Source organism: Ixodes scapularis, unplaced genomic scaffold (assembly GCF_016920785.2).
Source record: "Ixodes scapularis isolate PalLabHiFi unplaced genomic scaffold, ASM1692078v2 PGA_scaffold2__306_contigs__length_199485367, whole genome shotgun sequence".
NCBI lineage: Eukaryota > Metazoa > Arthropoda > Arachnida > Ixodida > Ixodidae > Ixodes > Ixodes scapularis.
In genome coordinates, this window is record NW_024609857.1 from 11918984 (window position 1) to 11937900 (window position 18917).

At 44.2% G+C, this 18917-nt stretch overlaps 2 protein-coding genes across 8 annotated transcripts in view; one reads left to right on the plus strand and one right to left on the minus strand.

The window, feature by feature from the left end:
* Positions 1-77: 77 nt before the first annotated feature.
* LOC8037256 (dynein light chain Tctex-type 1) lies at positions 78-4650 on the minus strand. The gene is made up of 5 exons (XM_029995769.4): positions 4470-4650; positions 4308-4349; positions 4119-4242; positions 3917-3994; positions 78-1145 (listed from the first exon to the last, which is right to left on the minus strand). The coding sequence occupies exons 1-5, from the start codon at positions 4491-4493 to the stop codon at positions 1075-1077; spliced, it is 339 nt and encodes a 112-aa protein (XP_029851629.1). The 5' UTR covers positions 4494-4650; the 3' UTR covers positions 78-1074.
* A 228-nt stretch (positions 4651-4878) lies between these two features.
* LOC8033753 (protein dopey-1) overlaps positions 4879-18917 on the plus strand; it is a 66861-nt gene continuing 52822 nt past the window's right edge. For 5 of the 7 annotated variants that reach the window (XM_042291706.1, XM_042291705.1, XM_042291707.1 and 2 more), the window contains exons 1-7: positions 4898-5103; positions 8610-8772; positions 12351-12703; positions 13462-13651; positions 15289-15464; positions 17158-17347; positions 18458-18591. In XM_042291706.1, the coding sequence (XP_042147640.1) occupies positions 8626-8772; positions 12351-12703; positions 13462-13651; positions 15289-15464; positions 17158-17347; positions 18458-18591 (1190 nt within the window). In that variant the 5' untranslated portion in view covers positions 4898-5103; positions 8610-8625. Of the gene's footprint in view, positions 5104-8609; positions 8773-12350; positions 12704-13461; positions 13652-15288; positions 15465-17157; positions 17348-18457; positions 18592-18917 lie in introns of all 7 variants that reach the window. The other 2 variants (XM_042291704.1, XM_029995747.4) reach the window with 1 other exon arrangement.

Sequence of the window (18917 nt, forward strand, 5' to 3'; positions counted from 1 at the left end):
CGTCGTTGGACCAGTCATAAGTTTTGCTCGCTGTAAATTTTTTTTTTTTTTAACAGATATTAATTTTGAGGCATGTAGAAAAGCAGAAAAAGATTTATTTTCCAAAGTTCAGTTTTTTTGTTTTCTTTTTAAGGGAAGTGAATGGGGTGCTTGCAAAACATAGATACAGCAGGCCAGTCACAGTGAGAGTTCAGGAACGCTAAAGACAAGTGGAAGAGTGAAGTTCACTGCTTGCAGAATAACCACCTTTTAGCTCAACACATCTCATTTAATGTTTCCGAGGAGTCGGTTGCACGATACGAAGCATGTTGCGGCAATTAAACGAGAAGTAAATATGCAAAAACGATAGCCACCCCACTATGAATAAGGACTTCACCTGAAACATTCCACTAAGAAAAAGTATTAAATAGTTTTATCTGCCGCAAAACATAATAAGCTCGTCAGTATAAGAGGGTATGCTTTTCTTCAAATTTAAAGACAAATTATTTTCAAAACTTTTTTAATGGCACAATTTTCGGAATGAGGCAACAGATTCTTTTCAATTCTGGTTTACAGAAAAAAAAAGTTCTTGGGGGAAAAACAAAAACCAGAATAATTTATTTCTTCATTTTCTGCAAATGTGTGATGCATCTATTAAATTATACGGCTTTAAAGAACCCAAAAACTCTTTCATACAAAAAAAAAAATTTAAATAAGAAGATTGAAAGAAATCATATTATAAATTGAAAGTTGCAGGACTTGCAAATTTTCAAGTAGCTCTTGTGCCCATTTTCAACAGAGAACACTTGAGTTGGGACAAGTACTGCAAATAAATACCATACTCTCATTAGCCAATAGATTTTCAGCTCATGTAAACAAATTCCACGGTATTTCCTGCACTCAGAGTTTAGATGTGCAGGTAAGTTGTCCTCATATACACCTCCCATTTGAAATACACAGAACTAAATGGTCCCTTCAAGCTCAACATTTGGCTTCCTTAAGGATGCAGCAGTCGATGGTGGACAATAAAATAAGAAACTAGTGTTTTGCAGTTGTGTCAGTATTGTTGCCTCAGCAAGGCAGCAGGTTTATAAACTAAATGGCCAAACCAAACACTGAGACTATGCAGTACATGGTCTTGTTTTCCCATCTCACAGTGCAACTCCCTGAAAGGAAAAAGTGTGTCAAATTAAGAATCAAAATGAACATGTCCACTGAATTGTATCTGAACTATATTGTGACACAATCGTTCCACCCAACAGGTAAGCAGGGAGTAATGAGGAAGCTGTTTTAATACTTGTCAACTTAAAACACACGAGAATGATTTGAAAGAGGATTAATGTGCGGACAAAAATATCTGGGTTTGCTTCGAGCTTGCGGGGCAGGTCATTGTCTGCTAGTGGCAGTGTGACCCAGGAATTGAAATTAGGGGGGGGGGGCATTGAGAATAGGGGAGTCGTCGTGAATTACGGGGTGCCTTCGGAAAAACAAGGGGGGGAGTACATCTTCGTAGAGGGGGTGTAGGGAAATCACCGACCCTGTGCCAGGAAAAATGTATCCGATGGCATATGCAGTTGAAGTGAATTGCTGATAAGTCCGTTAATGATTCTCATGAAATGCAAAAGGTTGGCACCCTAATACTCCAATGCCAGTGGTGCACCCTCAAAGAGGAATCTGTAGTTATTGACAGGATAAAAAATGCAGGGACTTTCTTTTGGATGCTCAGCCTTTGCTCCTCGCTTTTCCATCATGCTTTGACTGCGTGAGCACTCTCGAAGTTCACAAGACGCCCAAGTGTCACTGAAGGTAGAAAGCCCGTGTTACAAGATGAGAACGGAAAACCATTCTCATTTTGTCAGTGACTATAGGTAACCATATCATTTAAGAGTAAAACTATACGCACGAGCTGGTGCACCTTGGCTGGAAATGGCCATACGCACGCCGCAAAACACATCTAAAACAAATGGTTAGAAGTTTACGAGGCGGTGGTGTAGCTTAGTGGAAAGGTATCTGCTTTATACGCAGCGGCCCCCGGTTCGCTCCGCAGGGTGGGCTTACTTTTTTTTCTTTTTTCTCAAACATTTTGTTTTGTCAAGCATTTGGCGATATTTATGACATTTCTTTTAGACAATTAACACTGAACAAAACGAATGTTGTCGACGAAACTTCACTGAACTAAATGGTATAGGGCTCCCTTTCCGGAGGTGTAATGGGGGGGACAGCAGGGCTTGGGTTGCCGGCTGGACGCTGCGAAGCGGCGTGTACAGGGGGGCCATGTGGGTTAATAGCTTTGTATTGAGCAGCTGCAGACTGTCGCCGTGAAGCAGCGTGAATGCAGGCCCGGGGGGGGGGGGGGGGGGGGGGGGGGGGCTTAAAGGGGCACTGACACATCAAAATCATATTTTTTTTTATTATCCAAAACGATTGAAAACGATGCCAGGGGCATTACCCTCAAAATTTGAAATTTGGGAATTGAGTATTTGTGAAGTAAAAAAACAATTTCCAAATGCCGAATTCGAAGTTCCCGCGCGATCGGCGCCGGTGCCTTGACGTCAAAAATTGCGGAGACCTGAGAGTCGACTTTCTTTCACCACTCCCTGCTGTTGCCATGGCGACCCAAAGCGAGGAAGAAAGGAGTGAGCGGCGGCGTTGCGGCGGACCGGTTTTGAGCGGTGTCGCCTGTTTTCCGTTGGAGGATACAAATCCAGGAGACGGCACCACAACGAACTCCCGATTTTTGGTATTTCAAAAAGAAGGGCCGTAGTGCGTTCGCAATTGCATTAAAAAACATGTTTTAGGATTGCCGTAATTAAATGTTATAGAGATGTCGCCTACAAAGCTTCTCAATTTCCTGATTTTTGACGTCACCAATCAAAAGAAGCGAGGAGGCGAGAGGCGGGAAAATCAAACGCCAAAAATAAAAAGGCGCGCGCGGGAAAAATTTTTTTCGCGATGCGTTTTTTTTTTGCGTGTCTATGACTGCAACTTGCATCGTTTTAGACAATAAAAATAAATACGACCTTTGGGGTGTCAGTGCCCCTTTAAAGGGGCATTTAAGTGGATTCTGATATTGTCTGCTTACAATTATAAATCAATCTAAGGGCTCTAAACATCCTAAAAAACCCTAAATTACATTCAAGCGAGGCGCATTTTCATATTAAAAATCGAATCAAAGATTGTGCCACACCCTCCTTTCTGCGCCACGGTGCTGAACCCCAGGGGGTGCCACCAGACGGGAAGGCAGCAGGGGAGAGAACGCGACAGCCAATCATGGGTGACGGCTTCCTGGCGGACTAAAATTTCGAATACGCGCGCCTCCAAAAAATCAGTCTGCCGAGAAGCAGTCACTTGTGATCGGCTGTCGCGTGAGCTCCCCAGCTGCCTTCCCGCCTGGTGGCGCCCCCTGGTGTTCTGCGCCACAGCGCAAAAAGAGGGGCGTGGCACGATCTTTGATTTGACTTTTAATAATGAAATCGGCCAATGCTGAGTGTGAATTCGTTTTGTTTTTAGGATACTTAGAGCCTGTAGATTGAGTTATGGCAATAAATAGACAATTTCAAAATCCACACGAGTGTCCCCAGTGATACACGCGCCGTCCGAAAAAGGTGACCCAAATAACAAGAGCTCTCCACATCGTGTGTATAGCTATTTTTGGTCAAAGTGCACGAGCTCGTGCGTATAGCTTTACACATAACTTAAAGATGCCTCGAAACAGTTAATTATTTTTGCACACATTTAGCGGCAATGTCGTTCAGGCGAGCATCTCTGAGAGTCTAGCGAAGTACTAAACGCGGAAACTGAATGTCTACAAAAACCAATAAATAAGAGGTTGTTCTCTTTGACAGGTGGAAGGGGTCCTAGCTCGGGCAATCTTATTCAAGCTTAAGAGCAGATATGCGAGGTCGAAGCAACTGCGACAACAGTTCCGCGTACCCACCATCGGTTGTGTTGTCCCAGTAGCACGACGTTGCAGTGTGAAGGCCGGCACCGTTCTTTTCCATGATGACGCACGTGACTGGAACGGCAAAGAGAAACGTTCGAGAGAAAGCCAAGAAAAGGGAAGAACGTTCGAGAGCTATGGAAGGAGAATAACGCTCGAGAGTGAAGTGTGCGGCTACGATACTTGGAGTCTTCCTTACCGATATACTTGAACGGCTTGTTCATTTTCGTCAGCTGACCCAGAATATGCTCCACGGTGGTGTTCGTCCACTGAGGCACCTTGCTGTGTTGATAAATATTTCCTCCGATGATCGTCTCCATCGCCTGTCAAAATTCGTTCCCTCGGTTAGATGTCGTCCGTGGCAAAGACCGCGACCGTTGCGAATTACCTCCTTAATGATGCTGCTAACTTCGTCGACGACGAAAGTACCCTGCAATAAATACGACGACCAATTGGTTAAAAATGCTGTTCTTGAATAAACGTTGTCTTCCGATTGCAGACGTGTTATGTGTCCTCTGTTAACCTAGCAACGCCGGTCTTGCGTATTTACCTCTGTGAAGTCGTTGCTATCCATGGTCTGTGCAGCTAATATTAATTTATTTAAGATACCCTAGAGTTAAAAGGTTCAAGGATCAATGCACTACGTGAAGCAGAGCTCTCGACGGCTCCGAAAACATCGCCCACCCAAAAAAAATCGGAGACACGGATATGGGCTTAGAATGGCAATGAGAGCAACAAGTGTACGCGGCGTGAGGGCGCTACGAGTTTTTAAACAAATAATTTATGATCCTCCGTTGGATGGTGTTATATTTATTAACGTTATTGTTATAAAATTATTGCAATATTTTGTATTATCAAAATTATAAAAATATTGCAATAGTTTTACGAGTCTCGTTAAATTTGTAAGTGTTGAGGATTTTATTGGCTCTTGAGTCTTGAGCACGATCTTGAGTGATTTTAGAACCGCGAAGGCGGAAGAATGACGGAGTACTGATCACACTGGGCATCACAAAGTGAGGAAAAGAAGTGGGGAATTGCATGTTTGACGACAGTCCGCGTTGTTATGATAGACATGGGGCAGTATTTGTTTACGTAGTGCGTGGCGACATGTGATATCTTTCTGGCTACATGTCCGAGTCTCCGAGCTAGGTTATGCTACTTTCTCAATTGGACGAAGAAGCCAGGTAAGTGCGTTACTCTAATTCGCATACTCTACGGGAGTCGGAGGAACATTCGAAGCTTCATCTAAAAACAAAATCTACGTTCTGTACCGTGCATATTTGAAGCCACGCTTCGCGGTGGACTGAGGAAAGCCCGACAGTTTCTCGGTTAAAATCGGTTAAAAGTTCGCTGACGGACTAACGCCGGACGTGCAGTATGCTACTGTCGTCGCAAACAGTATCTTTACCGAACTTTGCGCCTTCGTGACAGGGGTTCCATTCGCGTCAGTATGCATTTGCATCATAGTTTCCTTCGCGCTGCGGTTTTTTAGCGATGTTCTTTTCTTATTTTTCTCGTTGGGCATACCGCGCTTGCGTTTTTCGTGAGGTGTCGTGTACGAGTACGTTTGATATACGCCTTACTTGGCTTCAGCCGTCTTGATAGGAGTCGTGATACGATCGTTAGACTTTTTTTTTTTCTTGTTTTTTTTTTTTTTTTCTTTTTCGTTTCGTGTTGCAACGCGCGCGCGACATTGACTGATGTTTCTCTGGGCGCACCCGATAACTTGAATATGGCCTCCTAGCAAACTAGTACAATGTCGAGGAACCTATTTTGCTTTCTAATTTATTTATACAACTACTACCAGTCCCACTTGGCATTTCAGAAGTGTGGCACCCGGAGAGTTTTACGTTCAGTGGTTTGGTCCTTAATTATTTTAGATTTGTACGATATAAAAACCTCAGTTAAGCTGCGTTACTGAGTTTTTGCTAAGCAGGGTTCTAAATGCTCAAGAAGGTCACTTGTTACTTTCAAAATGCCCTCCAGTTACAGTTTGTTCTGCAATGCAGAGTCAAACAACTATAACAAGAAGAACAAAAGTATTAAAAAGGTCTTGTTTGCCTGATCATGCTGACAAAGACCAGGGAGCACAAAATGTGTCCCGCACGCCGCATAGGTGCGCGAGATACTAGCACAAACCACACTCCGTGCGTGGCTTGTGCTAATGTTTTCATTGTGCATCGCAATGCTAGCCAGAATGAGACCAAGCAAAACAAGCGTGCTGTACGGATGCTTCTTATGCTTGAGGTCAATGAGGCAAGCGGTCACATGATATGACGTCGCGCCTCTTTTGCCGTGAGCCCAATCCTTTCAGAGCAGCTGTGCTACATAGCTCTGTGGCTATGGTATCTGACTGCCACTGCACTGGCCCAAGTTCAGACTTTATTCATAAACTTTATATATAACCTTAACCAGCGTTGGGTAAAGTACATGTAAGAAGTACTTGAAGTAAAGTACTGTAACTATAATGTACTTTCATAGTAAAGTACGAGTACTTTAACATAATCTTTAATGATGCCCTACCATTTCCTTTTTTTTTTTTTTAAACTGGTATGCTTTGCCCCAGGGGTAATCGGGGCAGCATCAGTTATTTTCGAAAATTGCAGCGAATATTGGATAAAGTCAAGTGGCCACAGAGTAGTTGTTTTACCTTCACTGACAAACTATTTATAAAGCACTTATTTGTATCATACTTATAGCCACCATTACATCACTCAGAAAAATGATCAGATGATGTCTCGAAAGTCGATAGCGCGTTTTCACATAATGATCAACCGTTTTTTTTTGTTAGAGGTTGGACTCATTATGGACGCGTTATTCTTGAAAGAGCCTAATTTCACCGAGACCAACTTTGGGGTACTTTTCTCGGAAAGTACCAGAAAAAAATACTTTAAGTTAAGTACAAGTACACACTCAAAGGATGTTCTTCAAGTAAAGTACAAGTATTTTAAAGCTCCTTAAAGTATTACTTTAAGTACGATGTACCTGAAGTACCTCCCAACACTGAACTTAACATTGCGTAACACTGCCAGCGTGTGAGTCAATCATTCATGACAATTTCCTCATAGAAAATGACTCGTAAAACACATTCTCTGTTAACAAAACCCTTACATCAGTGATGGAGAAAATCTGTCTTCTCAGCTCTCCCCCTCACCTCTGTCCTGCCCCTATTCCCTCCTCAAGACCCTTGCCAGATTTACTGTCAACATTTACTAGTTAATCTCCTTCGTATAAAAGACGTGCTTTCCCACCCAGGCTTGCAGACATATCAAAAAGTAGTCCTGCAAAAAGACGCTGACCCTTTCCTAGCTTGGCAACACATGTTGTTCACAAATGTCTATGGTGCATACAAAAGTGTTTGAGGCTAGCTTAGCCAAATGCTTTTGTTTGTACAAGAATGTTTGTGGGGTGAGGTACAGACTTCGTCAGAATATTCAACAATGGGATGAACTGATGTTTTATTGCTAGCAGTGTTGTTTTTGGTAGATGCTTATTCAAAAACACTTTGGAGCTGATTTCAAGACTCTTCCAATTTCACTGAGAGATAGCCCCATCCGGTTACAAGTAGAGGATAGAGTGCTTCCATTGTCCATCTTTTTTTTGCTATTAAAAATGTTCTTGGCTAGCCACGTCTCAGTGACAATGATATCATTAGGATAGGTACTAAAACGACATACCTCGAGTTCTTTTAGTTTTTTTAGAACATTTCTTGCATTCATGTTTAAGATTTGTTTTCCGATTGGTGGTGCTCTTTATTTTTGTGGTTCACCAATTTGATAGCAGCGTCAAGTTCTTTGGTACTCCATGGGAATTTGTCATCGTTAGGTGCAGAAAACCTTTTGCTTATAATTTCATGGAGTAAAGGTACTAGTAGTGCAAATAAAGGCAAGATAGCAAACTTCCAATCTTCCAGACTCACAAACGAAGAAACACTGACCGGTGTAAGGCATGCTAAGGTGTGTTTAAAACCTGTTCTTTTTTTTTTTTTTTACTAGGTGTTAAGTTTCACTTAAATTATAAATTTTCTTGCCCAATACTGTATTTATGAGAATCTATGGAATAAATATACTAGGCATTTACCTCAAAATTGCAAAAAAAGATGACTAATAAATCAGGGAGTAAAATTATTTGACAGTGGTGCAGTGCTGATATAGTGCCTGGAGTGCGTTTTCGACTGGTCTGTCTACGGTCCCATCCCGCCCATGCATAGAAAGCTGTCCCAAAGTGGCAGCAAATTGCATCGCAGGAGCCAGCGCGTCTTGCTGTTGGACGTTGCGATCCTGGTGGTCAGTCATAGAAATGCCAGCAAAAAAGGCGAGCAGACACAAGGGTTGCCGTCGTCGTGGCATCCCAACTTGCGTCTGCTTCAGTCTCCATCTATTCACTGGCTGCAGAGCGGCCTGCAGCCGAGCATATGTCTGCCAGGTCCACCTTTGTCGCTGTGCCACTGCTAAGATCCCGACGGGCGAAAACGTGACACTTTTAGAATGTCGTCGGGTGAAAATCAAGGGCCCGCTTGAGTACACAGTAAACTGACCAGTCTGAGATGGGCTTCAGACACTATAGTGCCGATAAAGACATCAAGTATGTGCGGGAATGACAACGTGCTGACCTTGTGAGACGAACGCCTGCCACGGTCAAGCTTAAACGAAGGAAGGCGAATCCAGGAATGATCTGGTCTCTCCCGCAGGCCCTAGGCTGGCAAGATGGGCACCGTGGTGCTCGAAGAGTACGAGCTGCTTGGCGATGCCAAGTACCGCTCGTACGTGACCGCCATTGACAAGGCGCTCAAGAGCTTCGAGAGCACCAGCGAGTGGGCTGACCTCATTTCGGCGCTCGGAAAACTCAACAAGGTAAGCGGGGAGACACGAGAACATAAAAAGTGTCGTTGGTCTAATGGTCTTCCAAGGTTAGGAGTGGATAACTTGCGTTCTCAAATTCAATTGTCACCCCCTTGGGAAGTGTGTGTTCCTCAATGTAAAATTAAGGCATTTTGTTCAATTCAATCTCTGGTTAATGCAAAATGTTAGCCTCAAAGTTTTTTTAAAGCTGCAAAAGAGATTCGAAGCCTAAAAATAAGTTTTCTATGTGTGACCGAAGACTAGGCATCCTTTAAAAAAGTAGCATCACCGCCCCTTTACCAAAATTTAATATTTTCACTAACTACTTTGTATGTATGTGATATATGGTAACACAATGTAAAACAGTGAAAAGACAACTGACAACGAACAAGAACTGACTGGACCATTAGTGCTTTGTCCTGTAGGTTCTTGATGATCTTCTGTTGTCTTTTTGTGCTGTATTACATTATGCTACCGTGCCAACTTTCCATCTTTTTAAGTGTAAAAAATGTCTGGTAATTTTTTTTATTCGCCCTCCTGCAGCACAAACGGGAAGCGCTTTAGTGAGGGTCCCCCGATTCTCCTGCTTAGTGGGCACGGCGGAACTGCTCTCATTCATGGCTTGCGAAATGTCATTTTGGAATGCAAACAACACTCTTTACTTTCCCAATGTAGTGCTGCAGCCGGTATGGGATTGTACCTTATTAGAAAGTTTTAGTATTGCTTATAGAAGCAAACACAAGTGCTGTGCATTTGCGTTAGTGTTGCGCTCCATGTTGCGCATACATGTCATTGCCATGCACCAATCTAAAGCCGCAATATTGGGCTCCACGCGCGCGCAGTGTGGAACACGCAAAGCTAAAGCAAACACACAGCGTTTGCGTTTGCTCTTACACGTAATACTAAAAACTCACTACTGTTTCACCGGCTTCTAACGCCAAAGAAATGTGCTGCAGTGTGCAGGCGTGCAAGCAGGTAGGCCTCCTTTCAAACTGGAAAGGCTGAGAATGGCAAAATGACGGCGTGTAAAAGTGAAAGTAAGTAAATGTTGCAAGAAGATTGATAATTTAAAAGGATATTGGTTGACAAAGCACTAATGGTGGGCGGTTGGTTTGGAAGGATATTGGTGGCGACTTTGGGAGTTTTGCCGATTGTCAAAAGTCGCGACTTTGATAGCACTATATGCTTTACCCACAATTAATGTAATTTTACATGGATTTCAGACTATTTTTATTTTATAACTTGGTAATTAAAAATGCTGCCATTGGCATCAGTGATGATAATTAGCACACTTTTGATTGTCATACTTGTTTGCACATTTGAAGTTATATCATAAGCTACAAATTATATTCGAGCTTAAAAAATTACATATTAAAATGTCTTAATTTTAATATTATTATTAATACAAATTGTGGCAATGTATGCCCCCAATTAATGCCACAATCACAAAAATATGCATTTATACATAATAGTCTCTCAAGAAAAGTATCATTTCATTTTCTTCTTGGCATATGAAAAACTCTGACATCGTTATAAAGATTGACAAACAGTCAAACACTGGATGCAATGTATAAACTCCTATGCATCATGTGTCGCTTTAAAAAACACAAACACTTCAGCTGCCTGACTCGGATTCCGTATTTGGGTTTTTGTAGTGAGGACAGACAGTGTTTCTTAATTTACATGTTTTGCGAACATATTGTAAACATTTGATTTATTCTGTCATTCTTGTGCTGTAAATAATATTAAAGCAATTAATCATTTGAATATAGAAAAACCCATTAAGAGGCCCGCAGTTCATTATTTCACATGACAATTATCGAGCGAGAAAATGCAGCGAGAACGCACAAATATCAGCCCTGGTTTTTTCAACAAATACAATATTCTATGTTACCCCGAAGGTGTATGAAAGACCCTGTCTTTAAGGACACTGAAATCTCCTGAATATTTTGAAGTGTGGATCAAACACGTATGTTACAAAACAATGGTTCCGCGAACAACTTCATTAACTAAACAATTACGATGTAAGACACATGTTGAGTTATGAAAGAATCCGAATTTAAGATCTATATCGAGAAATTAAATCCAAAATAGAGGTTAGTTTCGGTTTTGCTCCAAAATTAAAATGTGGCTCCTGGCGTAAATATTACACTAAACACCACTTTTGTTTTCAGAATAAAGAGGTGACCTGTGCTCATAACACCCTAGCTTCCTTGTATTACCAGAAATAAGTTGTGTTGCTCAGTGAAGCCAGCACGCTAGACAGGCTCAGCAACGGCATGCATCTCTGACCCTCACTATAACTGCCATTTTGAAAAACGAATGGCACCACTTATAGTCAGTTGGAGTTGCATTGAATCATTTGCCATGGGGACTGTAAACAACAGCATTTCTGCACCTTCATTATCATTGACAAAGACAGAGGTTGAATTCCTAACACCAGAGATGACTAGATTACTGACACCTTGTCGTGACGCTACAGCTTTTTAAACTCTTATATTTATAGTACATTTCCCTTTTGGACTGCAAACAACAATAATTCTGCACCTTCATTATCACTGACAATCACAAAGGTCGAATTCTAAGTAATCAGAAATAACTAGATTAGTGATACCAAGTCGTGATGCCAGCGCTTTTCAAACTTTTATATTTAGTGTATTCCCTTTCCTTTATAACTATTATCTCCTTTCTCTCTTTGAGAACGTTGAGACCTTTGGGGGGCGGTTTTATCGTTGTGCCATTCTATGTTGTTGCTAAATGAAAGATATCCTGTTCCGGTCCTCGTCCTCGCTGTTTTTTTGTACTTTCAAGTTTTGTATATAGGGCCTCTTCACACTCCTCTCTTTGCAAGCATAGTAAGGAGGCTAGACAAAGGCACTAGGGTCACTGAATGTTCCCAGAGTACCGAATTCCATTCAGTTCGCTTACCGGAGGTCAATCCTGCAGAATTTAGTTCTGATTGGCCGGTTTAGCCTGTGGCGGTAGTTATCCGTCAACCATCTTGGGATCGGCAAAAAAAAAACATAGTACATAAAACGTTATTGCGGATATGGCGGGTATGTTCAGGTTGGAGCTCTGGGCATTGATGAGTGAGGACCGAATGAAAATGTACCTTGAATTTTTCTAGTTTTTTTTTATATGAGGTAGCCGCTAGTGTGGTTTGCCAAAGAAGATTGCCGGATCGTTTGCTCGCTCCGGTTGTGATGGTGCCGCGTTTCAAACTCTACGGCTCGGATGCTAAGCCAAGTAAGTGACTTCGATGTGTTTTGAGGCGAGACAGCTAGGAGCAAGTCACAGATTGCTCGGAACAAAAGAAAGAACTTGAATACAAGCAAACCAGCGTCGCCACAGACCGAGAAAGTGGATTGAAGAGCTCGCATGAGAATGAATGGCTACACTGTATGTGCTTCGCTTCGACCGCAGAGGGCAGCGCCATATTGAGGATGGGTTGGAGCGTGACTGCCTCGCTGCGACTCGGTTCTGAAACGAAGCTTGGGAGTTTCGGTGCCCTATTAAGAAAATCCTTTAATTGTAAAATCAACCTCGACGAAGATATTTTTGATTGTGCACGACTCGTGATTGGCATCCAGGTGCTTCTGAGCAATGCGAGGTACCAAGTAATCCCCCGGCGACTGACCGTGAGCAAGCGGCTGGCGCAGTGCATGCACCCCGCGCTCCCCAGCGGGGTGCACCTCAAGGCCCTGGAGACGTACGACCTGATGCTGCGCAGCGCGGGGCCCCAGCGCCTGGGCCAGGAGCTGTTCCTGTACAGCGCCGGCCTGTTTCCCCTGCTGGCCCATGCCGCCATGAACGTGCGTCCGGCGCTGCTGGCCCTCTACGAGACGCACTTCCTCCCCCTCGGGGAGCGGCTCCGCCCAGGCCTCAACGGCTTCCTCATCGGGGTGCTGCCGGGCCTGGAGGAGGGCTCTGACCACTACGACAGGTCTTTGCACTATCCATTCACTTCTTGACCGCTTCTGCCGTCACATCCATTCACTTGTTTAGCTAGGGGAGAAAGAGGAAAACCTCCATGATAGTGCCCGGCACCTCCCTCCTACCGTAGAATACCAAGCTAGCACCCACTCCAGAGGTGGAGAAGGTGCGCATGTGGCAGGTTATTCTTTTGTCTCATCTGACGGAACGGTATAAGAGCAGTAACCCCGCGGACAATATGAGCCCAAAACACCCCATCCGGGCTTTCTTCTGTGACTGTGATCTCCACGAGCTGTATTATCTCTCAATTTATCGAGTTATGTGAAGTATGAGGCCTCAACTTGGCATTCTGTTCCTAATTTGTACCGCAGCTCTCCAGTACTGGCAGGTATGCTAAAGAAGCTTGAAGGACTGTTTCAGTTTGTATTGCCCGTGATAGTGCGGGGGTCTGGCAGAGCCCCTCATTTTTAAAACTGCCGAGCCGCGCTCGTCAAAGCTGCTTTGTGCGGGCTTTCTTGCATCAAGCTTTACCTCTTTGCACCAGCGCTTCTCCACCTTGCATGACTTCTCGGCAAAGGAGCTCACTTGAGAGCCTGAAAGACTTTGTCTATCTGACAGGAAGATTTTAGCACGATCCCAAAGGGGAAAATCACAGTGTGGTTCAAAAGAAGGTCACACATGTATTCCAGAATGCAAAAAATTTAAGCTTGCGTAATATACCCTCGTAGTCACATCTCCCGTTTCTTTGTTTGGCCGGCCTGATTTCAGGACGGACGCCCTGTTGCTGGACGTGTGTCTGAGCGTGGAGAAGAGCTACTTCTATGGCAGCCTGTGGAAGTGTGTGCTGTGCAACCCGGCCGTGAGGCTGGCGGCCATCAACTTCATCATCTCCCACTACAACCGGCGGCAGAGCATGGAGGACCAGCTGTTCATAATCGGCACCGACATCAACTGCATGGTGGGTGCTCTGGCTCACGCCCTTCCCTGGTCCAGTTGTCATCCAATTTGTTCAGATTCAAGGTGTTGTTTTCTCCAGAAATATCCGGTTTGAAATTTACAGTCGGATTCGAAGTTGGTAAGAAGGAAATTATCCCGTCTAGTCGTTTAGTACTTACGTCCTGCTTAAGCTGGTAAGTTGTAGGTCTGCTCAATTTAGCGTGTCATGGTTCTGCACTGAACCTCCAACTCAAAATAGGTTTTTTGTGAAATCTTTTAAGGGAAAATTGTCATGAAGGACCGCAGGAAAGTGTCGTAAATGAGCGACAGATTAAAATCGTATACAGTCGAACCTCGATATAACGAACTTCAATGTAACGAAATCCTCGATTTAACGAAGTATTTTATTTTTCATAATTTTTTGCCCATAGACACCATGTATATTTAGTCTCTTTATAACGAAGTCTATTTTGCTGCTATTTCAATATAACGAAGCGCCATTGCCATAGAAGGCAATAAATAAATAGACTCTAAAAAACAACTTCGCAAAAAAAATTGTGGTTAAAAAAAAAAAAATTATGCGCAAACGCGAGCGCTTGATAGGTTACTTCACGGGGACAGGCCTTCCAACGTTCCTAGGCTGCCCGAGGGTGCGGCGCCGGTAGCGCCGGCGAGGCATGCGGCAAAGCGGATTCCGCGGGGCTGGACAGAAAATGCCGAGCAAAAAGTTAACACGGCATAACAGCATCACCACTGACATTCACTGATCATCATAGTCCACTGTACCGCGGGTAGCGCGGGAGCCAACTTCAGCGGGGGAGCGACGTGATGGCGCGACCGCACGGGCAGTGCCATCCAGGAGAAGACCGAGAAGACCGATTATCGCTGGATTATCGTCTTGCGAGCGTGATGTAAAGCAAAGGCGCAAGCACACTGTGGGCCCTGTGTGCGCAAAAGGGCAAGTTAGTAAACTGTGCGGGCAAGAGTGCTGTGTAGGTTGGAAACATTGGCACCGCCTAAACTACACCGTGGCCTAAACTAAACAGCTTTATTTTTCAACCGGGCGGTTCACTCACGTGCTTGCTGCCATAAGGAAACGCAAAGTTCTTTTTTTGGATGAGAAAGCAAACGTTTTGCACGCCATCCTGAAGAAACTGCCGAGATCACGAGCACTCGGAAAGTACTCGACGGAATGGACGTACTGAGGAGGCACACGGCGTCGCATGGGCAGCAAGATGCCGTGCAAGCGCTCTGGGCGCTCGAACGCCGTATGACGCCGCTGCTACTGTCGGACAAGGCGCAAGCAAAACTCGCGGACTACTTTGCCCCTAAATAAATGTCATTTTCGGTGAGTTTTCATACCCGTAAAATGTTTCGGAATTTGTTTTTTTGCATGCTAAAGCCAAATTTCGATTTAGCGAAATTTCAATGTAACGAAGTAAATTGCGAATTTTACCGACTTTGTTACATCGAGGTTTAACTGTATATATTTTTAAAAAATATTGTGTGTGGTTTGTGCAGGACACATTCTGTGCTCCTTTGTCTTTGGCAGCATTATCGGGCTGGAGTAATTTTGGAATAAAATGTTTTTTATGAAACCCTAGCCCTATATTCTTCCTGCTTAATTTATTTTAATTGCTGCTCCAAACTGGTGTGCAGGTGCAGGGGCTGTGCGCTGCCCTGCAAGACACGAGCGTGCTGGTGCAGAGGAGTGCCCTGGAGCTGCTGCTGCTGGGCTTCCCGCTGCACAGCTGCCAGCTGGTGGCGGCCGACCGCGTGCGCGTCTGCACCGCCGCCGTCGTGGTGCTCCTCCGCAGGGACATGTCCCTCAACAGGTGCGTGGGCCACCTGTCTCTCTGGACTCTGGGTGCATGCATGCGTGGGGCGTCTCTCTCCCACCATCACTTCTGGTTTGGGTGGGTGGCTTAGTACCAAAGAGTAAGCGTGCGATGAACACGGTAGCAGCCAAGTTTGTTCGGACTGGTTTTCGTGAACAGGTGACTGCATGTATTGACCACCGTTTGGAAACAATTGATATTACTTATCACGATTTAAAAATTAGATGGCTATACATATTGACCTTCGTTCAAAAACAAATGACTTACACATATCGACTGCTATTGAAAAACAAATGGCTACACACATTGATCACTATGCAGAGCAAATGACTATGCATATTTTGATCTCTACTCAAAAACGAATACACTACACATGTTAACCCTTAACAGCAACAGATGGCCGCGTCATATTGACCACTTTTCAAAAACAGATGACCGCGGTACGACTACTATAAAAAACAAACAAATGACCGTATATATCGACCTCAGCTTGTAAACAAGTAGGCACACATATCAACTTCTACGTATTAAGAAAACAAGGAACCATAGATATTGACTACATTCTAGCCCTGGACTTAGGACCTTTTACTTTTACTAAAGCTTTCTCCTCCTCCTGTTGATTACATTCCATAAACAAGTGACTACACATATTGACCCCTATTCAAAAGCCAGTGAACACTGGTATCGACCACTCTAAAAACTGAGTGACAACACACATTAACCAAACAAATGACAAGATTCATTGACCACGATTAAAATGCAGGTGACAGCATTTATTAGTCATACTTCAATTGCAAACGATGGCATACATTGCTAGAAGGACTGTAGGGCTGAACATGATGGTTAACCCTGAATACTGCGATGGAATAGAGAAAAGCAGTAAGAAAGACGGGAAAAAAAAGTATAGCCAATTGCTGGGCAATTGTGTTGCACGTGAAACATCTGGCATCTACGCTGTCGGCGCTCTTGATTGGTTAGTTTAGCGACTGGTTTAACGCATAGCATGAAAACTCTATAGCAATTCCTGGAATAAAGATACCGGTGCCAACCTGGGTTTTAAGAATGTGTGACAAGGTGTTAACTTGCTACCTGCTGGATGCAGAGCAGATGCCCTACAGGGCATTCCCGTCAAATGGCACCTCAACTCGCAGCGATGTGTCGTGACATTCTGGAAAGGCACTTGCTCATTATCTAAATGGTTTGGGATCAATTTCTGCCTGGTACAAACGCTTTTTCGCTGCGATGGCCTCTTCCCCTCCACTCAAAATCCATCAGTGTCTAGCCTAGTGGCCACGCGTTTATCCAGATTGCACCTTTGTCCAGGCTTCACGAAATGCCGATCAACTAGCCAAATAACGTTTCACATTAAAACGGGACAGACAAAGTCTCAGAACTTTGTCTATCTCCCTTCTTTTCTGTTTCTCTTTCTGTTTTTATCTTCTTTCCATCCCAGTCTCAGGGTTTACCATCGAAAAACACACCAGCTCACCTGCACTTCAAGCATTTTTTTTGTTTTTATTAATGAAGGTGAAGCCTTCATTTCCAGAATCATGGTTTTCTTCTACGACCAACTTGCAATATTAATTTATGCGGGTTCCTTGACGACCTCAATGCCTATTGTTTTGGAAGACCTGCTGCTCGGTTTCCCAAAGGGTGTGGACCAACCTTGTGTGCCACAACCTGTTTCCAGGCGCCTTTTCGCATGGCTGTTTGGCAGCGACGGCTCCACCACCACCAGCGGAGTGGCTGCATCACCGCCTGCAACCACGTCTACCGCCGCCATCCCCGACCCCATCGATGCGTCAACTGCCTCGGCCTCGACATACTTTTACACAAACTCCTGCGCTTTGCTTTTGGAGGCGCTCAAGTGTTTGTTCAGCGTAAGCTGCATGCTCGTCTTACTTCTGTTTTGGGGGGGCTGCTGCATTTGCATGTCAGCCGACCACCTCTCAGTATCGTTGTCAGAGCTCGAGCATGACCGGCTTCGAGAAAGAGACATTCCTTAAAGTGCAGCTTCATTGGGTCTTTTAGATTTTGGAATTACGACTGTATTTAGTGTAGCAAGTGTTTCTGAAGTACAGGATATATATACTGGGTAATATTTTTTACAGCGGAGCTGTTAAGGGCTAAGTTCCCCAGGATCGTGTCTGCGTATGTCGACACAAACCTACCTGGACAGCTATTGCCATCTATATATATATTTTTTTCTTTTCTTGTACTGTGGATATTTGGTATCAAGCTATGGTGTTTGTGGCACAGACTCTAAAGCGGTGGTAATGCTAGTAATCTGTTATTGCAATGGCGAAATGGTCACTTCTGTGGCATGGTGCATGTAGCTGGCTGTGTCGAATGAGCTATAGTCGTGAAATCCTGCTGCCATGCACAAGTGCATTCAAGGATTGGTTGAATCATCAGCTGATAGTGCAGTGGAAATGGGCGGAATGGTGCAGGAGGAACTGAGCCCATACTGTGCTGCAGAAACGTATGGGCTGTGTGGAAATGATGAGGCCGCTCAGTATTACTTCAGAAACAGCTAACCTACCAATGGCTATCTAAGTTTTAGTGATACCATATTTAATACTGGCTGTAGCGAAAGTCCTCTTATCATTTTGATGTAATATTTTGGCACCTTACATCCCGTTAAGCAGTATTGTGATTTGTTTTAGTTCAGTTGCACTTTAATGAATTGACACCTATAAAAGGTAACTTTAAATTTGGTGTGGTTACAGGCATTGAAAGGTTAGAAACTGAAGTGTTTCCCATTTACGTCAAGAATGTCTCTATGAAAGTTCCTGTCATAATGTGAACTTGCGGACGTTTTAGCTTGGAAACAGACTTACGAGAGATCATGTTTCGAATAAAAAAGCAGAGTAGAGTGCAACAATATCTTATATCCATATATGTCTTCCTCTTCAGTGCCTGTTGTTTGTTCTAAACCTACAACTAAGCGCAGATTTTCTTTTCCCTTCCCCGCCCTCTGCTGCTGGCAGCCCTCGACGTGCAGGGCCCCCGTGCTGTCGAGCAACTTCTCCGTGTTCTGGCCCTACAGGATCCTGGTGAGCCTGATGGACAAGCCCGAGATCACCACCGCCATCCTCGACGACATCCTCATCGACGTCTTCAGGTCGGCACTCTTTGCCCTGCCACGGGCCCTGGGCTGCTGCCAAAACCACTCATACACGCTGACAGGATGGCAACAGCAGGAAGGACTTTCAGCAGTCCCACCTTCAGCGCAAGCCTCTTACCTTTGATAAGGCTCGTTATCGATGTTAAGAATAATAGCTAATTACTTCGATAACACGAAAGAGACGCCTCGACGTTTTCATCCTGTTAGTGATGATAGAAGACGAGACCTGCGCTTTTCCTCCTTTAACGTCGTCGCTAGTGGATCCTCGCCGCACCATCTTTCTCACGTCATCGCAAGCGCAATGAGCGCTAGACGATGCCAAG